This window comes from Panthera leo, chromosome E3 (genome assembly GCF_018350215.1).
Source record: "Panthera leo isolate Ple1 chromosome E3, P.leo_Ple1_pat1.1, whole genome shotgun sequence".
Classification (NCBI taxonomy): Eukaryota; Metazoa; Chordata; class Mammalia; order Carnivora; family Felidae; genus Panthera; species Panthera leo.
The window spans coordinates 26,408,955-26,421,047 of NC_056694.1; the positions used below are offsets into that span (position 1 = coordinate 26,408,955).

Below are 12,093 nucleotides of genomic sequence, written 5' to 3' on the forward strand. Positions count from 1 at the left end.
GGAGAATCCTTTTTTTTTTTTTTTAAGTTTATTTATTTACTCAGAGAGAGAGAGAGAATGAGCTGAGAAGGGGCAGAGAGAGGGGAGAGGGAGAGAGAGAATCCCAAGCAGGCTCCACACTGCCAGCTTGGAGGCTGCTGTGGGGCTCAAACTCCTGAACCGTGAGATTATGACTTGAGCCAAAATCTAGAGGGATGCTTACCAACTGAGCCACCCAGCCGCCCGTTAGTGGAGAATCCTGATGGACATTGAAAATCAGTCAGGTACCTTTTTTCCCCAGATACCCAGATGTTAAGTATTACAGATGCATGGCCTGGGTTCTACCACTGAGCTGGTGAACAGTTGCACTTTACCTGGGCTGCTGACCCTTTGTGCAAGCGGGGGACTCTTTCATGGGGTAAGGAGTTGGGACCCTCTGGGATGACACTTTGGTTTTGCCACAAGCAGAGAAGAGCACTGGAGCCTTCCCAGCAGGGCCAACACATGACACAACTCCAGAAGGCCCCTTTCATATGGCCGTCATTATGAATGATAACACCTAGAACTCTGCAGTCTAGAGCCTGAACAGCGGTACATGACCTTCCATGCTTCCCAGGATGAATATCTTGCATCCTGGGTAGCAACTTAGTACCTTTGTGGCACGCAACATAATGCAAAATGTTAAGAGAAATCTGTAAAGGGGAGGCGGGTTAAATCATTCAGAAAGTGAATTTACAGCTTGTGCTTTCCCCAGATTTATTTACCAAGTGGGCAGTTGCATGTTATCAAACAGGCAGGGAGTAGAAATGTCAAGTGTACAGGCTTTGCAGTGCTGTTCCTACTGTGACATTTGAGCTCAGAACCACAGGACATGCCTCTCTGTGGGGTGGCAGGTACCAGATGAGCCTGTCCTTTGTGTGTGTGATTTGGGGGGACACACCATTAATTGCCACAAATGCTCCTGTCATTTGGATCCCCCATTCTTTCCTTGGCTGGGCTGGGCTGGGGAAGGTCAGGAAAACTGTACAATCCCACTGGCTCCTTTTGGAGCAATGCCAGAAAGACCATCATTGAAGAGTGAACTACTCAGGTTATTTCCGTGTCCATCAAGCATGTATTGAATACCTACTATATGCATAGCTCTTACAGGCCTCACAAGGGATGCCCAATTCAGTAGTTTGGGGTGTGCAGTTTAGAGGCTGGTATTGCTGGACTTCATTGGGAGTTTAACAGTGGTGCAAAATAAATATCCATCCCAACCCCCACCCCACTAGGCTTCCATTCCCCGGTCTGTAAAGAGGATGAGGGTTGTTAGTAACAGAAGTAAACTCCAGATTGTTTTAAGGGTGAAATGAGATGGTTCAGACAGAGCATTTAGCACAGTGCCTGGCACATAGTTGGTGCTCAGCCAAGATAAGTACACATCTCCCTCTCCCCTCTCCCCCCCCCCCCCCATTTAAGAAGTGTACCCTGCTGTGGGAGGCGCGACAAGATAAGCACTCAGATCATCTTGAGACTGGATAAATCAGATAAGAATCCCAAGAAGGGTGTGTTCATTCATTAATTTACTGAGAAAATGAATGTGGAAGGCTCCGCACGTGCCAGACTCTGTGCCAGGGCAGGGTGGGCAGTGGTGAATGAGACACCACCCTCGCGGGGCAAGGATCTGGTGTCAGACGCAGAAGACAAGCCACAACTAGAGAGGAGTTACGTGCGTTGTTAAAGGGGGGAAAGAAGGTGCAGGGCCAAGGGCTGATGGAGTAGGAGGTGACAGCGACAGGGTGGGGGCTCTCTGAGGAGGTGCTCTTGAAGCCGAGACCTGACTGATGAGAAGGAGCCGCACAGGAGGTGGAGACGGGAAGAGCATCCCAAGCAGAGAGAACAGCGTGGCCGGCTCGCTGTGTTGGAGGAAGGGCCGGGAAGCATGGTGGGTGCAGAGAGGGCAGGGGCTGCTCAGACAAGGGCTGAGAGGACTCGACCGGAGCTCCAGGGGGCGATCGCGCCCAAGCTGGGTGGGGCCTCACAGGTGCAGGTGGAGGTGCTGAGGTGGTTCTGCCTTCTTTGGAAGGTGCTGCCGCTTGCATCTAAGGGAGAGAGAGAAGAATGCGTGATACAATATGATTGCATCTCTTTGCCTTCTCCTCCTCCCACCCCCCACGTTTCATCTGCTATATTCACCTTTTACAGACCAGGAGGAGGAGGCAAGCAAGGACTGAGCATCCTCCCCTCCCCCTGCAACATGCCTGGTCTTGTCCTGGCTGTGACCCTGATCTTGCTTTGGAAGAACATGAGATCAGTCTCATTTCATGCACAGGATGCATCTGAAGACCTCCTAGAATTGGAAACTTGCATTTTTCAAGACCAGCTCCACGCAGGCTTAAATGTCAAGTTGGGGGGTGGGAGGTGCAGTCTCGGAAAGTATCAGTCTACAGCCACAATAGCTTAGGGGCATGTTATTAGCGGCATCCATCTCACAGGCCACACCGCCAGCTTTGCCCCCTCACTTCCCCTTCCCCAAGCACCCTTACCTAGCTTTATGGGGATTGGGGGATCTTACAGGTTGTAATAATACCAGCTGAAATGTATTGAGCACATACCTACTACATACCCAGAACTGTTCTAAGTATATTATATGCGTTGACTCCTTCAGTGTTCACTGGAACCATACAAAGTGAGTATTATTATTCCCACTTTACAGATGGGTAGATGGAGGCACAGAGGAAGGGCCTTGCCCAAGGTCACCCAGGCGGGGTTCAAACCTAGAGGTTGTGCTCTTAATTACCACCCTGTATCTCCCTACCCCCCGACACGGTGTTTTTTATTCTTTCAGTATTTTTCATCCTCATTGGAAGCACATGGAATCAGAGCTGCTGCTCATTTTTTAGCTGTTTCTTCACATTGAACTATTGTTCTCAAGTCATTCATTCTCAGCACCATTTTGTAGCTCTTGCCCTGCCGCTCCAAGAACTCTCGAGTGACACTGTTATAGGGTATTTTTTAGATATTTATTTATTTTGAGAGAGAGTGCGCACACACTTGCGTGTGAGTGGGGGAAGAGGGGCAGGGAGAAAGGAAGAGAGAATCCCAAGCAGGCTCCATGCTATCAGGGCAGAGCCCTAAGCGGGGCTCAAACTCACGAACCGTAAGATTATGAGCTGAACCAAAATCAAGAGTTGGATGCTTAACCGTCTGAGCCACCCAGGCGCCCCTGTTATAGGATATTTTTTAAAGATATCAAAGTAGAGACACAGTGAAGGTTGAAATACCAGGGCATTCCTCACCAAAAGCCATCTGCAGAAGATCAGATGGGTAGAAACAACCTTCTGGTGTCTTCCAGACTGAAGACCAACAGGCCTGGTCTTGACTTAGCCAAAGTGGTGCCCCCATGTGGCAATATCATGAGTAAGTTCCCTCCCCATGGTCTGTGAATGTGAAATTATGCACATTCTTGACAGATTGTTCTAAATTGGAAGGTATTTATTCAATATCATTTCATATTTTGTGCAAAACGTAAGATGTTATTGGGGCACCTGGGTGGCTCAGTGGGTTAAAGCGTCTGACTTCAGCTCAGGTCATGATCTCATGGTTCATGAGTTCAGGCCCCTTATCTGGTTCTCTTTTGTCAGCTCGGAGCCCACTTTGGATCCTCTGTACCACCCCCCCCCACCCGCCTCTCTCTGCTCCTCCCCCACTCATGTACACGCTCTCATGCTCCCACGCACACTCTCTCTCTCAAAAATAAATAAACTTAAAAAAAAAAGTGAGGTGTTTTTGAGAGCTTAGGGCTACCACACTGATTCGAGTTTCTATTATTGCAAGTAGTATAAATTGGATCCGCGACAGTTTCATCATGGGTCTGTCCTCTAAGGGAGAGAGAGATGCCAGCTCCTGGAGATTTTTTGACAACCACTGAAACCTCTTCTTTTCCTGTAGGATGGCCAGCCGGAGCAGCGACAAGGATGGGGATTCCGTCCATACAGCCAGTGAAGTCCCTCTGACCCCACGGACCAACTCCCCAGATCGAAGATGCTCGTCCTCAGACACATCTAAGTCTACCTACAGCCTGACCCGGAGGATTTCAAGTAAGCATCTTTGCTGTGACTGTCTAGGGCTCGTGGCTCAGCAATCCTGTGCTGCTCAGCCTCTGATCAGAGCCCGTGATTCAAATCCAGTTAGCTGGGTCCCCAGGGCAAAAGAAGAGAGCTGACGGCATCCCCGCATGGATCCACGTGAGGGAAGGGGTTGTCTCAGCCTCCGGAGTTACCAGGGCAGGGTGGGGACTGTGGCCATGAGAGCTGATGCCCCACTGGAAGGGGGCAGCTGCTACTCGGCCCTCACTGAAGGAGATGGTGGGCTCCGTATTACCTGACTTTTCCAAAGAGAAACTGGCAATCTGTGTTTCTATATGAAGCTTCCTTTGTTTTAAACTCCAACAAAATGTATCTGTGGGTCAAATTTGGTCTCTAGGCCCCCCAGTTTGTCCACTCTGATGTGCAGAGTATGTGTTTGACCAAATGGCATGATTTGGATGGGGAGGAGAAAGGAGGATAAAGCCCAAAGACTCCCAGCCTCCTCTTACCTCCTCAAAGTGTCTCTGCTGTCTCATTCAGCTGCCTGCAATTCACTTAACGGAGGGAAAAAGCTTAAAATTCATGAAATAAATCCACTCAGGTGGAAATATTGGTGTCTGATCTTTCCTGGGAGTAAATAGGGAAGAAAAAGGAAGCAGAGAAAAGTTCGAGGGCTTGAAAGAGTGGAAAAGAGGGGATGTGAGGCTTCTCTAGGCCTCAATCTTTCCATCTGTAAAATGGGAGGGCTCTTCTTGACCTATGCAGTCCAATGCATGTTGCTGGTGACCATTTAAATGGGGGGTTAAGCCCAACTGAGACATGATGTATGCGTTGTGTACCCATGATGTTGAAGCCAGTACATAAAAGAGACTTTAAACTGTCTCACTAAAATGTTTTTATTTTGGTTATATGTCAAACAAATTAAAGTTAATTTCACCTGTTTCTTTTTTTTATATAATCTTTTTTTCAATGTTCATTTATTTTTTGAGAGAGAGAGAGAGAGAGAGACAGAGTGCGAGAGGGGGAGGGGAAGAGAGAGAGAGAGGGGGGGAGACACAGAATCCAAAGTAGGCTCCAGGTTCTGAGCTGCCAGCTCACAGCCCAACACGGGGCTCTAACTCACGGACTGTGAGATCATGACCTGAACCAAAGTAGGACACTTAACCAACTGAGCCACCCAGGTGCCCTTTCACCCAATTCTTTGTACTTTTAAGAGAATTGTGGCTACTGGAAAATTTTATGTTCCCTGTGTGGTTTGTATTTCTGGTCCCCATTGTATTTCTCTTGAATAGCACTGGTCTAGATAGTTCCTAGGTCTCATGCCCAGCTCTATACACGGATGATTTCCATTTAGCACACAGCTGTCAGAATACCAACCATGCACGAGACACAAGTCTCACAATTTTCACAGGCAAGACAGGTGTTCAAGCAATTAACAAGAATGTCATGAAAGAACAAATACATGACTCCATGTAGATGGGGAATCTAATGGTCAAACTCCTAGGAGCAGAGAGTGAAATGGGGGAGGGACTCCTGGGGAGGGGGTGGTTTTAGTTATGCAAGACAAATAAGTTCTTGAGATCTGTACAGCACAGTGCATATTATTAACAATATCGTATCGTATCCTTAAAATTTTACCAAGAGACTAGATGTTACATTAAAGGTCCTTATCACCAGGAAAATTAAATAAATGAAGAAGGCAGGAGAAAACTTTGGGAGGTGATGGTATATGTTTATGGCATAGATTGTGGTGATGGTTTCAGGATGCTTGCTTACCTCCCAACTCATCAAATTGTGTACATTAAATATGCACAGCTTTTTGTATGTCACTTGTGCCTCAATTAAATAGTTTTTAAAAAAAATTCCATGCGCTTATTGCTAGAATAGAGGGATGAGCAAAGATTCAAATGATGAACTTGGGAGCAATGAACTCTGCTGGTTGATAGGCAGGGAGGAGGCGCCCCACAAGCGGTGAAGTCCAAACATGGTTCTTGCAGAAGTGCATCAGTTACCCTTGAGTGAGCTCGTACCCTGTGCACATTCTATGCCGAGCCCTTTCCATGCATTGGCTCTGTGAATCACCACAATCTTTGAAGTAGGTGCTATTATTGACTCCGTTTTACAAATGGGGAAACTGAGTCCCAGAAGCTCTGGCTCCAGAGTCCACTCTCTGAAAGTGGAGACAGTGTAGGGTACCAGCTGGAGTCAAGACTCTGGGGCGGGACAGCCTGGGCTTGACTCCTGGCTTCTCCTCTTAGTACTTGTGTCCCTTTTGGAGAGTTACTATCTGTCAGATTAGTCATTCCCTAATCCCTTGTGGCCATCAGGTGACTTGATATATCAAGGCGTTTAGAACAGTGCCTGGCAGTGATGGAGGTGATAATGCCGTCTTGTTGCCTCTCATAGAATAAATAAGAGGATCTCAAGGTGTGGAGAGCAGTTGGGGAAGAGCATCGTGAAACAGAGTGAACAGTATAGGAATCTGGGAAATGTTGCCAATCTCAAGAAGCAGCCCAGGCTTGGCCCCATATGTGGTGGTGCTAATTGTTCTTTTTTGGTGGCTGTTTAGGTCTTGAATCCAGACGACCCAGCTCCCCACTCATTGATATTAAACCCATCGAGTTTGGCGTTCTCAGCGCCAAAAAGGAGCCCATCCAGCCCTCGGTGCTCAGACGGACCTATACCCCAGATGACTACTTCAGAAAGTTCGAGCCCCAGCTCTACTCCCTCGACTCCGACAGTGACGATGTGGACTTTCTGACAGATGAAGAGATCTTGTCCAAGTACCAGCTGGGCATGCTGCACTTCAGCACCCAGTACGACCTGCTGCACAACCATCTGACGGTGAGGGTGATCGAGGCCAGGGACCTGCCGCCCCCCATCTCCCACGACGGCTCGCGGCAGGACATGGCCCACTCCAACCCCTATGTCAAGATCTGTCTCCTGCCAGACCAGAAGAACTCTAAGCAGACGGGGGTCAAACGCAAGACCCAGAAGCCCGTGTTTGAGGAGCGTTACACCTTCGAGATCCCCTTCCTGGAAGCGCAGAGGAGGACCCTGCTGCTAACTGTGGTGGATTTTGATAAGTTCTCCCGCCACTGTGTCATTGGGAAGGTCTCCGTGCCTTTGTGCGAGGTTGACCTGGTGAAAGGCGGGCACTGGTGGAAGGCGCTGATCCCCAGTTCTCAGGTAAGGGGGTGACTTTGTGCTGTTTCTTGGCTGGGGACTTTAAAAAAGAAAAAAAAAAAGATGTTTTTTTTTTGTTTTTTTTTTTTTATTTAAATTGTCTTTGAGTTTTGAAACCTTTTTATTTGGACGTAGTTTTGGACTTACAAGAAGGTGCAAATGCAACACAGATTCCTTGTGTTCTCTTTATCCAGCAACCCCAGTGATAAATCTTACACAACCAGAGTGCGTTAGCGATACCAGGAAATTGACGTTGTCAACTAAACTATGGACCTTATTCAATTTTCACGCATTTTTACATGCACCACTGCGTGTGTGTGTGTGTGTGTGTGTGTGTGTGTGTGTATGTGTGTGTGTGTTCTTGTTCTATTAAATTTTATCACATGTATAGGTTCGTGTAACCACTACCACCCTGGGAGCTTTTTTGTCATCAATGCTGGGGTATTTAATAAGGACAATGATTATCCAGGGTATGAAGCAATCAGTCATTTTGACTTTCAGAAATTGATTTGGGAAAAATAAAATGAAGGCTGAAGAACGGGTGATATATGGATATTTTTCAGGCAAATTGTGAGATTGGCTTCTTTCCTCCACCAGCCCACAGACATGTAATTGGCTGCTTGGGAAACCACCCACGGACCAGGCTCTGTCCCCAGTGGGCTGATAGAGTCTCTCCCTTGGGCATTCTGTGGACTGGAGGACGACAGCGCATGTACTGTGGGTGGAAGGATGAGGTAGAAGTCCGAGGGAAGGAAAAGACCCAGCCGTTTGGAGGCCAGTCTGGTCCATTCATGCTGAGGGTGACAATTTTGTGTAATGCAGGTGGAATTATTTTGTGTCAGACACACCAAGGTGTTTTTCAGAGCTGAACCGTACTGGCCAGGGATTTGATGATCCAGCCTCACATTTGGGGTATGGGTTTTAAACTTGGGGACTGGAGGGGTTGCTCTACTGTGTGTGTGCGTGTGTGTGTGTGTGTGTGTGTGTCCATCCATCGGTCCATACAAAGAGAGATTTATCCTTCTCTTAGTTTGTATTTCCCCAGAAGAAGAAAATCCCAAGGCAAAGGAAGTCATTTTTTAGGGAGGTGACACCAGAGGAAATACCAGGAGGCAGTGGGAAGGTCACATAAAGTCTGCATTATCAGGCCCCCACCCCTGTGTGTGACTGGAGCTGTAAAACTGGAAGCCAGCGTTAGACACATCCTAAGAGTCTTTCCACCTGAGGGGTGGTGCAGCCGGGGGGTTTATACACTGACTCCTATCAGCCATTGAATGAGGGCAGTTGGGGGATGGGAACTTTCTTCCCCTGGCATTCTTGGCCTATTACACTGGGCAATAAAGAGACCTTTGACATCCACAGGTGCAAAAAAAAAAAAAAAAAAAAAACCAACCCAAAAAACAAAACTCTAGAGCTGGCAGCTGGATGCAAGTGTGTGTGCACTGAGGTGATCAGGACCAGGAGGTGGTGGTCAAGGTGTTAGCAGTGCTTGCTCTGATCCCGTATCCTCCTCCCATCACATGATCAGGATATATTGGATGCTTTCCGTGTATCCTCCTCAATATGTGATATCATTGGGTTTTCAACCATTGAGAAATTAGGGAAACCATTGAAAGAGGGAGACCCGCTGGACAAAATAAACTCTGTGGCCAGCCTGATTCTTCACATCTATGGAACACCCTGGACATACAGAGAATGTGGACATCCACACACCTTGCCTCCGAATCTCCTGAAATCTGAGGCCAAGGCCAGGACGCGGGTGCAGGCAGTTAATTTAGGAGGTGATCCCAGGAAGCAGGAGTGAGGACTGAGGAGACCCAGGGAAGGAGGGCACCTCCGGAGTGAGTGGTGACTCTTCAGGCTGCCGTTCTGGCCCCTGCACACTGGTCAGGTGGGCTCCCATAGCCTCACGCAGGGGCGGGGACAGAAAAGAGAAAGAGACCACGTGTGCTGCTGATACTGTGCCCAAGTGGCGCTTTGAGACCGTCTGTAGCTGGCACCGGAGGCGGTGTCTGCTGCATCCCTCTGCTGCCATGGCAGCCCCCTCCCCCTCCCCCGAGGTACTCCTTCTCCCCCTCCCCTGCTTTTACTTTTCCCCACGACACTTACCATCATCTTGCAGGCCATATATTTTATGGTCTACCTCCCATACTAGTATGTAAACCCCATGAGAACAGATTTTTGTCTCTTTCGTTCACTTCTCTGTGCCCTGCACCTACAACAATGCCTGGCATTTGTTGAATGAATGAAGGATGGAAGGAAGGAAGGTTTCCCCCAAGTGAATTTCTTTCTCCCACCTGCCACCCTCCCCTCCTCTCCTTCGCCACCTTCCTTCTCCCTCAAAGAAAGTCTCGTGGAAACTGACAGAGAGAAGAGCAGACTCCCACCCCCATCTCAAGGCAGCTCTGGACTTCACACTCTGGGGGTCTCTGGCTGGCTCAGTTGCCCTTTACACTCCGTGAGTAGACAGGCCAGTTGTCTGAGGTTGGGTTCCCTGGAAGCAGAGCTTGAGATAAGGATTTGGCTGTGAATTAGTTTGTAGGGCTGCTGTGACGATACGTCACAAATTAGAGGCTTAAAATGACAGAAATTTACTGTCTCACACTCTGGATGTAAGAAGTCCGTGATCAAGGCCACGCTCCCTCTGAAACCTGTGGGGGAGAATCCTTCCTTGTCTCTTTCTGGCTTCTGGTGGTCACTCTAGTCTCTGCCTCTGTCATCACATGACCTTCTCTGTGTGTGTGTCTGTGTCTTCTCTTTTCATATAAGGACACCGGGGGCCCACCCTACTCCATTATGTTCCCATTTTAAATAATTACATCTGCAACAACCCTGTTTCCAAATAAGGTCACATTCTGAGGTAGTGGGGGGTTTAGATGATAACATATCTTCTGGAGAGGGGGAGTGTCATTTAGCCCAAACCCGAATGTAGGAGAAAACCCTGCAGGGGAGGGAAGGGAGCAGTCTAGGGAAAGGGTGAGAGCCCAGCGAAGATATGGTGTTAACAAGGCCTGGCCTCAGCTGATCTGTGGTGGGGAGGGGACTCTGGATCGTGGGTTGGCATTGCAGTGCCTTCCTCCCTCAGGCCAGGAGCCAGCCTTTTGTACTCCCGTATCTGCCAGACGTTGGTTGGGACAAGCCTGGGAAATCTGATCTGCAGCTGGGCAGCCACAGGCCTGCTTAAAGCTTCTCTCCTGCAGAACAGTTGTTCTGAGCCAGGGACAGCTTTGCTCTCAGGACACTGGGCAGCCCTGGGAACCATTTTGGGTTTGGCAGGTGGCGATCAGGGGTGCTGTAAACATGTGCAGTACACAGGACAGCCCCCACAATGAAGAATGGTCTAGCCCAAAATGTGTGCAGTGTCAGCATGAGAAAGCCCACTATGGAAGAAGGGGAGAATGGAGGTTCAAGGACCACAGCAGGGTCTGCCATGCAGGCAAGGTGAGGGCAGGGTTGGTCCCCGCAGGGTGGGGAGCATTTTTCCAGGAGAAACAGTTGTTGGGAAGCGGGGAGACACAGGGTCAGAGGGTGTTAGGAGCAGATATCCAGGTATCTCTGTTGTTTTTCATTCCATATGTAGAAAAGGAGATACTGGTTCTGAACAAAAATCCACATTGAGCAAAGTAGGCCTGTGTCGGAGACAGAAAACAAAATCCTCACGCAGTGTTACTGAGGCCATTGGATGTCAATGCTGATTTTCATTGCAGGCCAACATCTACCTTCACCAAAGCATCTGTTGGCCAGTTGAATGGGCGGGGAAGATGGGGTTGTGCAATAAGGTGAAGGCAGAACTCTCCAGTCTTGTTCCTGGCCTGCCTCTATGGCGTAGGATCTCAGTGTCTACTTCTACATTCTGTGCCTTGGAGAACCCATGCGAGCAGGTGACTGGTCGCGCCAGCATGTAGGCATTCTCTGGCTCACAGCGGAATGTCCCAGCTGTTTTGTGGCTTTGAACATTGTTTCTTTGATCTCGACATTCAGGAAGCTAGTAGCTAATGGAGCTACTGTAAATTTGGGGGGCTTGTTGATAAGGCTTGGCTAGGAGATCATGAAAATGGGGACAGAGAAATAAGAAGCATATGGGGTGATCACATAGGTGTGAAGTTACTCTTGCTGCTAAGAGAAATTCTGCTCTAAGTGGACCACAGTGAATTGACACTTTGGCCGTTAAAGGTGAAATCCGTGTAAACCTTTCTTTTAAAAAATTATTAGTAATTATGACAAAACACATATCCATTTTTTTCTATTCACATAATAATCCCTGAATTTATCTTTTATTTTTATTTATTTATTTATTTATTTATTTATTTTTATTTATTTATTTATTTATTTTCAATACATGAAGTTTATTGTCAAATTGGTTTCCATACAACACCCAGTGCTCATCCCAAAAGGTGCCCTCCTCAATACCCATCACCCACCCTCCCCTCCCTCCCACCCCCCATCAACCCTCAGTTTGTTCTCAGTTTTCAAGAGTCTCTTATGCTTTGGCTCTCTCCCACTCTAACCTCCTTTTTTTTTTTTTCCCCTTCCCCTCCCCCATGAGTTTCTGTTAAGTTTCTCAGGATCCACATAAGAGTGAAAACATATGGTATCTGTCTTTCTCTGTATGGCTTATTTCACTTAGCATAACACTCTCCACTTCTATCCACGTTGCTACAAAGGGCCATATTTTGTTCTTTCTCATTGCCATGTAGTACTCCATTGTGTATATAAACCACAATTTCTTTTTTTTTTTTTTTTTTTTTTTTTTTTTTTTTTTTTTAAATTTTTTTTTTTAACATTTATTTATTTTTGAGACAGAGAGAGACAGAGCATGAATGGGGGAGGGTCAGAGAGAGGGGGAGACACAGAATCA

General features: G+C 47.7%; 1 protein-coding gene across 3 annotated transcripts in view; it reads left to right on the forward strand.

Moving 5' to 3' along the window:
• The window catches only part of SYT17 (synaptotagmin 17), an 83,836-nt gene that overhangs the window by 8,172 nt on the left and 63,571 nt on the right, over nt 1-12,093 (forward strand). For all 3 annotated transcript variants that reach the window (XM_042922323.1, XM_042922322.1, XM_042922321.1), the window contains 2 exons: nt 3,913-4,061; nt 6,619-7,238. In XM_042922323.1, the coding sequence (XP_042778257.1) occupies nt 3,914-4,061; nt 6,619-7,238 (768 nt within the window). In that variant the 5' untranslated portion in view covers nt 3,913. The remainder of the gene's footprint in view (nt 1-3,912; nt 4,062-6,618; nt 7,239-12,093) is intronic.